General features: G+C 37.7%; 1 protein-coding gene across 2 annotated transcripts in view; it reads left to right on the plus strand.

Moving 5' to 3' along the window:
• The window catches only part of fermt2 (FERM domain containing kindlin 2), an 84,302-nt gene that overhangs the window by 19,691 nt on the left and 49,108 nt on the right, over nt 1-15,503 (plus strand). For both annotated transcript variants that reach the window (XM_059352677.1, XM_059352678.1), the window contains exon 3: nt 13,725-13,958. In XM_059352677.1, coding sequence (XP_059208660.1) covers nt 13,725-13,958 — 234 coding nt within the window. The remainder of the gene's footprint in view (nt 1-13,724; nt 13,959-15,503) is intronic.

The raw sequence follows: 15,503 nt of genomic DNA on the forward strand, positions 1-15,503 counted from the left end.
TTACACACTTCTTTACTAGTGTACCAAATGGAACATGTTAGGGCTGGGCGATACGGACCAAAAGTTAATCCTAATATTTTTAATCACAAAATGGGAGCAAATGTTCAGTCAAAGTCAAATATGACATGTCACAAGTAGTTTATTGAAACCGTGGTCATTTTGTGTCTTTTTTTTAGTCATCTTCTGTCTTTTTGTGTCTTTTTTTGGTCATTTTGTGTCTTTTTTTGGTCATTTTCTGTCTTTTTTTTAGTCATTTTGTGTCTTTTTTTGGTCATTTTCTGTCTTTTTTTAGTCATTTTGTGTCTTTTTTTTGGTCATTTTGTGTCTTTTTTGATGATGATTTCAGTTCTAGAAAAGTCCCATGTTGCATTGCGACACTCCCACATGTATTCTCATTTTGTGTCTTTTTGTGTCTTTTTTTGTCTTTTTTTTAGTCATTTTGTGTATTTTTTTGGTCAGTTTGTGTCTTTTTTTTTGTCATTTTGTGTCTTTTTTAGGTCCTTTCGTGTCTTTTTTTTGGTGATGATTTCAAAGATCTGGAAAAGTCCCATGTTGCATTGCGACACTCCCACATGTATTCTGATGCATTTCATTGGCCAAGAGACCGAAAATAGGTGGAAAAAAACTACAAATACTACATAAACGACGTATCAGTTTTCCCGGCTTTAATGGTAGAATAACACAACAGCGTCCCAACGGCTTCCCCGCCTTAAATGGGTTAAGAATATATCGATATATCGCCCAGCCCTACATTCTGCTCAGCTTGTCAATGGAAAGTGCTTGAGTTGTAATGGTATTGGTTAGTGAATACCCAGAGGACACAGCTGGAATAGATCAAAATATTAGTCAGTAACTTCACCTTTACAGGTGTCAGAGTCAACTAAAATAGACACTTCTTCCGCTGTGAACCAAATGGATCATATGCATCACATGTACGACTTCTTATCTGTTGATCATTCGTCCATCACGAGTCCAGAAACAAGTTTGTCTGCTGCCACTTGTGTCTCTTACGTATCGGCTGATAATCTCTGACTGAGATCTAGTTCGACTCTATCTCTCGTCTCTTGCCGTATAGATATTGTCATCACATGTCATCCAACTTGTTGTACACATGTCGACTATCTGATGTTGATACTATCCAGCACAACTGCACAGGCAAGTGAGTGGCTAAAGGCCATTTACAGCAGATCTAATTTAAGGTTGGCGGGGGACAGTTGCTTCCTGTATCTTTGCTTGTCAATAGCGACCTTCAGCCTGCTGCAGAATATATTTAGAGAGAGAACGGCTTTGTGTTGTAGAGAGAGAGAGAATATGAGAGTGACAAACCTGCAGCAGTGTCTTTGTTGTGTATGAAAACAAGTTGTCGCCTCGCTCTCTTGCCCCCGTGGCGTCAGCCAGGAGTCGCCAAGGAAACGGCATGACCAGCCTCACCCCGCCGTAATGTTTTTATCAGCTGATGGCTGACAATGACAAAAGGCTCACAGTGCACGGCCGTGGTTATCACTGACGGCTGACAGATTATGGAAAACATAAGCAAACATGTTCAGTCGTCCTGAGCTGAGAGTCTGTCTGCTGTAAATCAGCTCCATCAGAGAGTCTGATGCTGCTGCAGGTGAGTCTGGGTTTGGAAATGAAAAGTGAAGACAGTGAGTCAGTGAGTTCACATGCATCAAAGGATTTATTACCTCCCAGACAAGAAGCCACGTCTCAAATCAAATCTCAATGATAAAAAACGAAAATTGTCATTATCATAGGAGCTGGCTCCATACCACTTTTTCATGACTGATACAACAACCTTGAGTATCTTTTGGATACAGTCTGTTCTAGGGTTGTCACGATACTAAAATTTTCAACGCGATACCGATTATTAACAAGAAAAATGCAACATGTAAAAATGAACAGAACCACAGGTTAAATATTCATAATGAAAAACAGTTGTGCAAAAAGAAACTGCAGCTATGATAACAAGCTTCAGATACTTGATACTTTTGAAAATGAGTATCGTATCCGGATACAACGTTTTAGTATTGATACTTTTTTCGATACTTTTGACAACCCTACCTCCCAGACAAAAAGCCTCGTCTCAAATCAAATCTCGATGATAAAAAGACAAAAATTCTCATTATCACTTTTTCATGACTGATATGACAACCTTGAGTATCTTTGGATACAGTCTGTTTCCCTCTCTGTCAGTTTGTTTCAAATCTACTCCCCAAAATGAAGATATGCAGGCCCACAATACTGCTGCTGCTTCGTATTTAAACTTTTTCACACATGGCATCCATGTTACTTTTGACACATCTCTCTTTATGACATGTCGCTTCAAGTTAAGTTAAGCATTTACGTTATAGTAGGGCTGGGCGATATGGACCAAAAGTCATAATCCCGATATATTTAGGCTGAATATCGATTCAGTGTCTCAAAAAACAAGACCAGAAAACAAGATAAAAACACTAAATCTGAGGGAAATTATCTTGCTACATGGACAGATAATTTCAATTTTGTTAAATCTAGAAATTAGCATGTGGAACACTTAAAATAAGAAATGAACTCTTAAAACAAGATAAATTATCCAACTATATTATCTTGTTTTAAGAGTTAATTTCATATTTTAAGTGTTCAACATGCTTATTTCTAGATTTATTAATCTTAATTTAAGAAATCTTGTCCAGTGACATTACCTGTCCATGCAGCAAGATCATTTCCCTCAGATTTACTGTTTTTATCTGGTTTTTAGACACACCTTTATGCAGTGTGTGCCAATGAAATTAGAACTGCTATTGACATGTTTAATATTTTTGACGTGTCTGTCTGACTTTGCTCCTCCTCACACTCTCTTACATTGTGTCCCCACTAAGAGCTCCTCCCTCATCCTCTGCTCATCCTCCTCATCTCTCCTTTTCATGCCCTTTCTCCTACTCCTTCTCTGTCGTCCTCTCCTCTGTCGTCTTGTCCCCTCCCCCTCACAGACAGACAGGCCTCCATAAACAGAGCTGCCTCCTACTGTAAACACCACACACACTCTGACCAGGGAGGGAGGGATGGAGGGAGTAAAGAGGAGGAGAGGGAAGGATTATTATTATCATTAGGGTTGTCACGATACTAAAATGTTCAACTCGATACCGATACTCAGGAAAATATTCTATAATCGATACCATTTTCGATACCACAAGGATAAAAACAAAGACCCTAAAAATTATTAACAAGAAAAATGCAACATGTACAAATGAACAGAACCACAGGTTAAATATTTATAATAAAAAACAGTTGTGCAAAAAGAAACTGCAACTATGATAACAAGCTTCAGGTCTGAGGTAGTGCAAAAAAATAAATAAATACAATAAACTAACAATTAGAACAATATTTTGAGGTTGTATGCTGTGCACAATATTAGGAAAGCTTGATAAGTCGACTTTTCTCTGCTTCATTCTGGGACTTCAAGAGAGAAAATAACACTTTTCAGTCACCAACATTTATGTAAACTTATTAACTCTTAATGCTTATGTATACTGACACTGTGTCAATAAATGTAATATGGGCATACTACGTGCCTGATTTATTTATTTACGTTGTTTATAATCATTACCGTGACGTCAGCCTTTAATTGTTAGCTGTGGCTAATGGCTAATAATAACACGGGCAACATTAATGCTACGATAACATCAGTAATAGGTCAGTTGAATACTTTTGAAAATGAGTATTGTATCCGAATACAATGTTTTAGTATCAATACTTTTTTGAGTATCGATACTTTTGACAACTGTAATTATTATTATTCCAATTAAGGACCTGCAAACTGTATGCAATATTTCAGCACAATTCCAGTGTGTCCTCTTTGTGTTTCAGCGTCAGTTAGAACGCGTGTCTTGTTGAAGCTGTATTTCTTGCTGTGGTATCGGCTGCACCAAGCGGAGGAAGTGGTCTTCTTGTTCATGAGCTGCTGCTGCTGTGGCGGCCATGGTGGTGAACGAACAGTCTGACAGAATTTATGGATTAATTCAGCTTGTTAAAGCACACACACACACACACACACACACACACACACACACACATCGCTAATGAAGTAAATGGATGGATAAGAACACCCTCCCCTCCACAAATCCCCCAAACCAGCTCGCTCACACACACACACACACACACACACACACACACACACAATCTCTGTATCATCTTTCACATCCTGCGGAGGTCATAAAACATGGTTTTCCCATTCTGTTTCCCCTCCCCTTGTCTTTCAAGCCCTCCTTGTACACACACACACACACACAGACATATCATTCTACTGAGGGGCTGTGGGCCCACATTTAATGCACCCAATTACTTAGGCCCTCGCTCCTCTGGCTGCTGCATTACGTCAGGCTTGGCAGCTGTATTTTTAGCTCTGAGATGCCATTGGCCCTCCCTCCCTCCCTCTCTGTGGATTGAGTTACCACCTTGTTGCTGAAAGAGCCCAACGGACGCCTCCACGAGCCGCCCTCGTCCAATCACAACACATCGAACCACCGCGTAATCCCACACAGAAGGAAAAGGCTATATGTCCGTTAAGGTTTTGGGCAGTGGGCGGGGCCAAAGGGAACAGAGGAGCAGGGGCCACTGAGAGCATGTTTGGGCTAACTGGGACCAGCCAAGACCTCATTCATGCCTGGCCACAGACGGTACGGTGGTCATGCATGCTGAGTGTGAGGACGTTTCTATAGGACGTGGTCTGTGGTGGAGATCTGAGTGCCAAATGCTAATGCTAGCAGTTCTGCAACGCTCCCAGACACCAGAAATTACAAGGTTGTATGAGGAAAATCTGCGAGCAGAGTTATGAAAATACATTCAGGTCTATGTTCTATTTTCCCTCCGTACTCCCTCTCATTATTCCAGCCTTTAACCCAAGCCTTTAAAATGCATTTGTTGTTGTGTATTTTAAAGGGAAAACTGCTGTATTTTTCTACTTGGACCTAAGTTTCCATGCATGTTTGTGTCTAAGTGAGTAATGGGAATAATTTTAAAATGGGAGTAATTTTAAAAACACACTTTATCAGGCGAAGAACTATATTTGGTAACTTCAGTGGATATCTAAATGAGGTCCCCATGTCTCTCTGTTTAGTCATAGAACCACATGGATTTCATCCAGCTGATCAGCAAAGATCATTATAATATAAAAATATTAACTTTATTTTTTTATGAATCAACTTTTATTGAGTTTTTACAATTTTTTACAAGACCACACTAACAACCAATTAAGAAAAGGAAAAAAGGGGCAAAATTAAGACACACAATCTTATGATAATAAAACATAAATAAATAAAAATAAATAATAAAACAATAAAATAAAAATAAGTACATAAGAAGTCCAAATGGTCTTCCAGTAAACATTTCCCAGTCCCTCAAGAACAGCCCATAATGATCAGTGTAATATTAACTTTATTCACCTTGACCTCCAATGTAAAAATGAAAAATTTAGAAAAAAAATCTGCAAAAAACAGTCGTACAAACAGAGTTATTCTTCAGTGACTTGTACGAGGCATATTAGGGCCAAGTATACAAACCCGGGAAATATTTCGAGAAAAAAGTTGCAAATTTACTAGATTAAAGTGGCAAATCTACAATAAAAAAAGTCTCAGATTGAAGAGATTTAAAGTGGCAAATCTGTGCGAGAAAAGTCGCAGATTTATGAGAAAAAAGTGGGGAAAAAAGAAACTTTTTCTTGCAGATTCACCACTTTAAATCTCATAAATCTACACATTTTTTTCCCGTAGATTTGCGACTTTAATCTTGTAATTTTTTTTCCTCAAAATATTACCCTCCTCCCCCTGGATCCGTATGTTTTTTTACACATTCTGGCTGTATGTAATATCCTCCAATATTCTCTAGGGTTGGAATTTGCAAGTATTTCAATGGGTGCCCTATTAAGGGTTAATAGCTGTAGGGCACTTGAGGGAGCAGCTCCTCTGATGGCACCAATGAAGTTGTGTCGTGCACAGCTGAGGCAGCAGAGAGCAGCGATGACAGGCGGACCCCCACGCTGCTGCAGGAACTCACACAGGCTCTCAGAAAGAAAGCTTGGAATGTTTTCTCTCAAGTACCGAGTGTTTATCCTCGCAGTAAACGGTAGAAAACCCAACAGCTTGACAAACAACTCCTCCTCCCCGAATCAATTCACACAGTCAGTCCCGGGACACCACAGTGACAAATGCATTGAGATGCTGGTGGCCCACTCTTCTCCTGAAGCGTCCCTCCCAATCTTAATCACCAGTGTAATCTTTTTTCTTCATCCCAGTTTGTTTTACTGGGATCCCAGCAGCCTTGTTTCCTGTTTCTAAGCAGCTAATCCCATTCATGCAGCTTTAAGATGGGATCAGCAGGAGAGTGTCAACAATGCATATGGATGCCCCTCTGTGTTAAAGTTAAGGTCAGAGAAAAACAATGGCGGCACATGGAAACCCACAGGGCCACTCAAGGTTTGGGTTACCATGGCAACAAGCTGTTTGACAGATGGATGAGGTCAGCATAGGGCAACATTCAAAATCGGTCCCCCCCCCCCCCTGTCTTTTGACATTGTTACCAAATTCCTTTCAAAATAAAACATCAGTCAATGTTAGACTTTGGATTTTCTCCATCATAGTCAAGTCAATTTTATTTTTTTATAGGCCAAAATCACAAATCACAGATTTGCCTCAAAGGGCTTTAAACCTCTGAAGTCCAGGCGATTTTGGTTCAAATTTGTCAACTTCCTATGCATTCTTTTCTGTCTCTGTTTAGCATCTTTCAGTCTGTCCTTACATCACATGCATGGCTCCTTTTTCTCCTTTTTTACCATTTATACACACAAAAATAGCAGAAATAATAAAACTACAAAACAGTCTCTTTGCATGTAAATTAAAAATAGTAACAGTTTTCATTGTAGAAAGAAAATTCACATTTTAAAAATGGTCTACAAACATAAATGTCACACTGTGAAAGCTCCTATGATTGAACTTTAACTGGCTTTCTCAGCTTGTCTACATATCATATATAAATAAAGTTATTAGTCTAAATAAAACGTGTATTTTCAATAAATAGATGGACTCCAGGCGGTTAAAGCCAATCAAATCTAATAAGGAGATTAAAGCAGGACTGAGGCTATCATTATCAACGTCAACATGAATATTAAAATCACCTACAATAATTACCTTATCTGTAATTGGTACTAAACTTGATAAAAACTCAGAGAATTGTGATAAAAATTCTGAATATGGACCGGGAGGCCGGTAAACTATGACAAATAGGATTGGCTGTTGGATTTTACAGTTTGGGTGTGAAAGACTGAGAACGAGGCTTTCAAATGAGTTGTAGTTTAATTAAGGTTTTGGGTTAATTCGAAGGTTTGACTCGTATATTGCTGCAACTCCTCCATAGTCTGAGTTGTGTTTCCTTAACTGCTGTTTGCTCGTCATGTATCAGAAAGAACTGGAAGTCCATTATGGCTCCAGTGTGTCCATTAGTAGCTGTGTCCTTCCTCGTGTGATGCATAGATGTAATTTGTTGATGCTACATTTAGATAATGAGCTTCCAGCCTTGAATACAGAGTAAAGTAGTGCTTCTTAATGATGCTCAAAATGCAGCTCTCGGCTGTTTTTAACCTCAGCGAGAGTCGGCATTCATTTGCACTAGTGGATGGGAGAAATGACGTTTATTGTCTAAAAGATGTAACCATGTCTGTTGTTTCCAATCCAATATTGAACCTACACTGAATCTGACTATCAGACCAGCACATCCCTAATTTACTTTCAGCATTTCTAATCAGAAATCAACTCATGAGTTACTGTGTATTCTCCCTAATTCTGCTTAATTCTGCTTATCCAGCTCTGTGTCCAGATTTCAGTGAGTTATCTTATACAGAACTGCCAAAAACCACAAAAAATAATGTTTGTTGTTCATGATAACATACATAAAGAATGCAGAGCAGAACCCAAACCTTCACACACACACACACACACACACACACACCAGGTAGATTAGCAAGAAATTATATATGTATACATACACGCACACATACATACACATGCATGCATTGCACACATATGCATATCTAAACAACATGTACATACTTATATTCTTATAAACACACCCATATACATACTTATACTGTTACGACCCGGCTCGATTTTGTGAGCTGTAACATGTGAAAAAGGAATAGAAATGAGGTGGAACGTAACACTGGGCAGTTCTGGTTAAATCAGGTGTTTATTAACCAGTAAGAGAAAGCTTTTATACAAAAAAACTTTAACGAAAAGAGGCTGTATGGGGCTGACAATTAGGCAATACAATATAAAAATGAAATAAATAGCCAAGCTCTTGGCTTAAACAAAACTCTAAGAAACAAAAGGAGGATACACATAAACATATACACATAATAATAATAAAGATAATTTAAGTTTGATTTAAGTATTGTTAAAGGAACACTCCACCGTTTTTTTTCCACTGCAGTAATATCATCACTCCTGACGGAAGTGAGAGGGAGCGGAAGTGATGATATTACTGCCCCGAGTCGAAGTGCTCCCAAGTGCTATTCCGCCATACATTATAGTTATCCTTTTTATCCGCTTCGAAAAGCGCCACGTTTTATTTTGTGTCGCCATACTTGGTCGTTTAACTACTCGTGTAGCTGTATTTAAATAGGGAAAACGTGGAGGAGTTTGGTCGCTTCTAACTGTCCATCTGTTTGGATCCTAATGAATGAACTGGGCTAAGCTAAGTGCTAGCCAAGTGGCGCCGCGCGCCAGGGCGATTGAGTGCACGCATTGAGACGCAAGAGGTCTGTATCAACTCGTCTTACTTACCCGAATAACATGTTTTAATATGAAAAAACGGTGGAGTGTTCCTTTAAGAGATGTGTAGGTGAATACTTGAAATAGCCTTTTTTACCGTTATTCTGGTCTGGCTGTGATGCTGCTTTAAGTGGCAACTTTTTATTCTAAATCGGGGGAATATGCCTTTTAACACTCTTGCTGACACAGCAGAATTTAAGTTGAAACAGCTCAGATCGACTGCTTTGATTAAAGGATGACTGAGCCAGCTGACGTGGGCTGGAGAAGCGATGGAGGGATATGTGGGTGGAGGAAATGAGACACCGTTTTGGGAAGTGCCTTCCTGGACTAATGCCGGAGTAATGACGTGACTCCTCACGGGGGACATCTGAAAGTATAATAGAGTGAAAACTAAAGGCGTATTCACTCTGTCTCCACTGCTGAGGCCTTTATTCTTCATCACAAAGCAACATTAGAGTACGTGGCTCCTCACAGGCCTGCTGTTCATTCTGACCTGATTTACATACTCAGCTGTTTTGTGACTGTAAGGTGATATTTACACTACAGGCCAAACGTTTGGAAGCAACTTAAATTGTCTGTTCACAATGGCTTTCTTACAAACCAGTGTGGATTCTTTGGATTTTGGATCAGGGTTGGTACGGGTGCTTGAAATCCTTGAAAATGCTTGAATTTAAATGTTGTATATTCAAGGTTTAAAAAGTGCTTGGATTTTGGATAAAGTGCTTTTAAATGCTTGAAATTCTTTCTGTATTTCTCTTGCAATCTGACTTTATCCACATGTTATGATCTTAATATAATGGAGATTATAAAGTCCATAGAAAAGTAAAGCATATCAAGATCATAACTCATATACAACAACTTCCTTACTTCCTAATAATAATCAATAATTCTGAGGTTATTGAGGGAAAACTCTTAGTTAATGTCTTACTGGTTGCCATGCAGAATAAGCCATTAATAATGAATAATTTAGAGCCAATATGTTACTTATTTGCATGCTAATAAGCAACTAATTAATGTTGAATACGTGTTCCCCAACAAGGTGTTACCAGAAATTGTTACAAAGGAACTCTCTCTTTGAGTTGATTGATTGATTTTATTTGACCATTCTTGATATAAAAAATATGAAACAGCAACCTGTGCCATACGTAATATAAATAGATAAAAAATAGTCAGGGATGACACAATAAAGCCCTAAGGCTGATTTCCATTGTGGTCCCTATAAGGCAGGAGACAGGGGACAGTAGCAGCATATCTTACATAAATCAAACAAGTACCATTCATACACACAGTACAGGCCAAAAGTTTGGACACACACCTTCTCATTCAATGCGTTTTCTTTATTTTCACTATTTACATTGTAGATTCTCACTGAATGCATCAAAACTATGAATGAACACATATGGAATTATGTACTTAACAAAAAAAGTGTGAAATAACTGAAAACATGTCTTGTATTTTAGATTCCTCAAAGTAACCACCCTTTGCTTACTAGAATATAAGACATGTTTTCAGTTATTTCACACTTCACACAGTTTTGATGAATCTACAATGTAAATAGTCATGAAAATAAAGGAAACGCATTGAATGAGAAGGTGTGTCCAAACTTTTGGCCTGTACTGTATATCTATACATACATACATGCATCAATGCATGCATCATTCATAAGCCACATAAAAAACATGAATTACAATTTCAAATATACACGACAGATACAGATTGCCAACATTCTAAGATTGGTGTCTTAACCATTTTTTTCAAGTTTTGTTTAAAACTGCGTATGCTTCTGAGTGATTTGAGTGAGATGATGATGGCTGTTCCAAAGAATAGTTCCAGCATAAAGAAAGGACTCTTTCCCCATGTTTTGGGAGTTACTTTTCCACTTTTACCTTTTCACTGAAGTGATTGACAGCTCCAGCTCTACTTGAGCCCGTCACAGCGCTGCTCATATAGAAACCAGAGCGAGGTGATCTGCACATGATCTTAATATGTTTTAATTTGAAGGAGGCTATTTGCCGTTTCCATGGTTTCTTTCAACGCTATATAGAGACTTATAAAGTCCATAGAAAAGTAAAGCATATTAAGATCATAACTCATATACAACAACTTCCTTACTTACTACTAATAAGCAATAATTCTGAGGTTATTGAGGGAAAACTCTTAGTTAATGTCTTACTGGTTGTATAATAAGGCCATGCAGAATAAAGCATTAATAACTACTTCATAATGACTAATTAAGAGGCAATATGTTATTTGCATGCTAATAAGCAACTAATTAATGTATGTGTATGTAAAATATGTGTTTCCTAATATAAAGTGTTACCAGAAATTGTTACAAAGGAACTCTCTCTTTTGAGTTTGGGAGCTACTTTTCCACTTTTACCTTTTAACTTTGAAGTGATTGACAGCTCCAGCTCTACTTGAGCCCATCACAGCGCTGCTCCTATAGAAACCAGAGCGAGCTGATCTGCACAAACAGCTGCTTCGAGTTCTCTTAAATCCCTGTGGTTTTCACCTTCCCCTTGAAGTCAGACACACAGACCATGAGACGGCAGCCCCGTCCCCATTGTCTCCGGGCCCCTGCAGAGCTGAAGCCTGGGAGCTCTGAGGGGTTTTGGGTGGCTTGCGTCTGCTTTAGAGGGATCACAGTGTGACTTTTGAACAAAGAGGGAGGTATGAACCTGATCTCCCCACAGTGTCACACTAACAGCCACGTCTCTCACACACTCAGCCTGGTCTCCTCCCTCTCACTTTGACTTCACCGCCCCACTGTAACCCCGCCACCCTAAATGTGACCCTGTGGCCTAGAGGGACACATTTGGAGAGCTCAGGTCAGTACAGTGAGCTGGATACAGACTGAGCTCTCTGGTTTCTTCCCTTTGGCCAACAATATCTTCGCCTTGCCGTCAATTAGGGCTGGGCTATATGGCCCTAAAATAATATCACGATATTTCAGGCTGTTTTTGCGATAACGATAGTCTTGACGATATCACGAAATACTTAAAAAGATATAGAAAATCTGATTTCTTTAGTCTGTATGAATAAATAAAAATCTAAAATGTAGTGTGAAGTGCAAATCTCAACAGTTGCCAAATATAAAGAAAAATTTGCTCTTGAGTATGAGCAAATAATAAAAATAACCATTTAGGGGTTTTCATATTTTAATGACATTTTGTAAAGGAGAATAAAGGTTGTTGTATGTTTTATTTAAGGCATCTTATTTTGACAGTCTTCTTGTAAGTTCTGTGGTGGATTCTCTTAACACACTGTGCTCTTATTTTGAAAGCTGCATGTGTTTAGCGACAGGGAGTAAGTAGCTTTTTGTGATTAAAACAACTTTAACCACTACATCAAGAAGTAGGAATGTTGCCAATATCATGATATGCATTTTTTTAACCATAAAAAAAATACAGATATTATCGTGTATGATACGATATGGCACACCCCTACCGTCAGTAGATAAAAATGGCATATCTGTTCACAAATACAGTTGTGGAACAAATTATTAGACTATTGTTTTCTTCAATTTCTTGTTCATTTTAATGCCTGGTACAACTTAAGGTACATTTGTTTGGACAAATATAATGATAACAACAAAAATAGCTGATAAGAGTTTAATTTAAGAGCTGGTATCTACATATCGACATTGGTTTTCTTTAGAATGATTTTGGTTATTATCAAGAATGTGTCAGTGACTGTAGATGTAAAAATGACCAAAAAAGGACGAAAGAGAAACAAATTGACCAAAAAAAGATGTGAAAATGATCAAAAAAGACACAAAATGACCCCAAAAAAGGGCGAAATTACCAAAGAATCTGAGGTAAACTGTTGCCCAGCAGAGCAATGTTGAAGTTGGAGCTGATATCTAGATATTTTCCATGGTTTTCTTGATAATAACCAAAATCATTATGAATAAAACCATGTTAAACGTCTAGATATCATCTCTTAAATTGCTCACTTATGAGCTATATTTGTTGCTGTCATTATATTTGTCCAAACAACTGTACCTTTAGTTGCACCAGGCAATAAAATGAACAAGAAATTGAAGAAAACAAGGGTGGACTAATCATTTTTTCCATGACTGTATCTATCTATCCATCTACAATCCTTCACCCTCTATAGTACATAAAGTTCTGCAGTACGTTTATTGTGTACAATCTTAGTTAGTTTGTCCGCATAACTGCAGCTGGCTGGCCCACATAGCCCACCCGGCCCCTGTCGATCACACAAACCCTAGTAGTGTCTTTTTTTTTTTTTTTTTTTTTTTTTTTTTCATTTTGTGTCTTTTTTGGTCATTTTTACATCTTTTTTTGGTCAATTTGTTTCTATTTCGATAATTTTGTGTCTTTTTTGTCATTTTGTGTCTTTTTTTTGTCATTTTGTGTCTTTTTTGGTAATTTTTGCATCTTTTTTTGATAAATTTGTTTCTATTTTGATAATTTTGTGTCCTTTTTTTGATAATTTTTACATCTACAGTCATGGAAACATTCTTGATAATCAAAATCATTCTAAAGAAAACCATGTTAAATGTCATCAGCTCTTAAATTAAACTCTTATTAGCTATTTTTGTTGCTATCATTCAATTTGTCCAAACAAATGTACCTTTAGTTGTACCAGGCATTAAAATGAACAAGAAACTGAAGAAAACAAGGGTGGTCTAATAATTGACCCTGTAGATCACACAAACCCCAGCAGTGTCTTTTTTTGTGGTAATTTTGTGTCTTTTTTGATCAATTTTACATCTTTTTTTGGTCAATTTGTTTCTATTTCGATAATTGTGTGTCCTTTGTTGTCTTTTGGGTGGTCTAATATTATTTTCCATGAGTTTTAGAAACCTCATGGCTACTTAATCATTTGCTCTGTTTTCTTTTGCATTTTTTTTCCTGTTTCTAAAACTCCTCCTCTCTGTTCTTCTCCTCCCGTCCGTAGATGTGAAGAAGGACTGGTCAGACCACGCTCTGTGGTGGGAGAAGAAGAAGACATGGCTGCTGAAGACCCACTGGACGTTGGACAAGTACGGCATCCAGGCCGACGCCAGGCTGCTCTTCACGCCGCAGCACAAGCTGCTGCGCCTGCAGCTGCCCAACATGAAGCACATGAAAGTCAAAGTCAACTTCTCGGACCGCGTCTTCAAGGCCGTCTCCGACATCTGCAAAACCTTCAGTAAGTGGAACCGCTGACTCACTCACACAGTTGTTTCTGTAAAATGAAACAAAATGACCAAAAAACACACAAAATTATTTGAAAAATACACAAAATTATCAACAAAGACACAGAATTACCAAAAAGACACAAAATTATTAAAAAAAGACACAAAATTATTAAAAAAAGACACAAAATTATTCAAAAAAGACACAAAATTACTAAAAAAGACACACAATTATTTTAAAAAAAGGACAAAAAGTCAACGTCAACTTCTCGGACCGCGTCTTCAAGGCCGTGTCCGACATCTGCAAAACCTTCAGTAAGTGGAACCGCTGACTCACTCACAGAGTTGTTTCTGTAAAATAAAACAAAATGACCAAAAAACACACAAAATTATTTGAAAAATACACAAAATTATCAACAAAGACACAGAATTACCAAAAAGACACAAAATTATTCAAAAAAGACACAAAATTACCCAAAAAAGACACAAAATTACCAAAAGAAAGACACAAAATTACTAAAAAAGAGACAAAATTATTAAAAAAGAGACAAAATTACCAAAAAATACACAAAATTATCAACAAAGACACAGAATTACCAAAAAGACACAAAATTATTGAAAAAAAAGACACAAAATTATTCAAAAAAGACACAAAATTACCAAAAGAAAGACACAAAATTACTAAAAAAGACACAATTATTAAAAAAGAGACAAAATTTCCAAAAAATGCACAAAATTATCAACAAAGACACACAATTATTTTAAAAAAAAGGACAAAAAGTCAATGTCAACTTCTTGGACCGCGTCTTCAAGGCCGTGTCCGACATCTGCAAAACCTTCAGTAAGTGGAACCGCTGACTCACTCACAGGACGTCGGGGCGGAGAAACGTCCCTCATTTTAAGATTCGAGATGTGGAAAAAGAGTCCTGAAGTAAAAGTGAATGAGGTGTGAGCCGTGGCAAAGAGCCGTGGGAACCAGAGGAGAAAAGTGGCTTTTTTTACTGAAGCTGAACACAAAAACGTCTCCCTGTAATAATCCTTCTGGAGATGTTCTATATCAAATGCAGCTAATCATGTCCTTCCCCCACTTTGTTTTTGTCCCTGGCAATTAGTTGTGTTTATTAAACACACTGTGAGTTGTGCATGCTGGAGCCACGTCTCCTGATTGGTGGGACACTGTGAGCTCTGGAGTCGTGTCCTTGGAACCTGGGCTCCATCGGTCTCACTGTAATGTTTAGTAAACAGAGATTATCAATCTGTCTCAGGCTTGAAACAAAGGCAAACACCAAAGGACAAATTCATGTACGTGCAGATATTTCTTGCTCACTCTCTTGTCTATCTTACCTTCCATCTCTCCTACTCACTTCATGTCCAAATTTAACCTCTTTAAAAACACTAAATTACTTAAAAAAGACACAAAATGACACAAAAAAGACACAAAATGACCAAAAAAGACACAAAATGACTGGAAAAAAACCCTAAATTACTGAAAAAAGAAACAAAATAACCAAAAAAAGACACAGAATTAACAAAAAAGACACAATTATTAAAAAAAGACA

This window comes from Centropristis striata, chromosome 16 (assembly GCF_030273125.1).
Source record: "Centropristis striata isolate RG_2023a ecotype Rhode Island chromosome 16, C.striata_1.0, whole genome shotgun sequence".
In the NCBI taxonomy this organism is placed as follows: Eukaryota; Metazoa; Chordata; class Actinopteri; order Perciformes; family Serranidae; genus Centropristis; species Centropristis striata.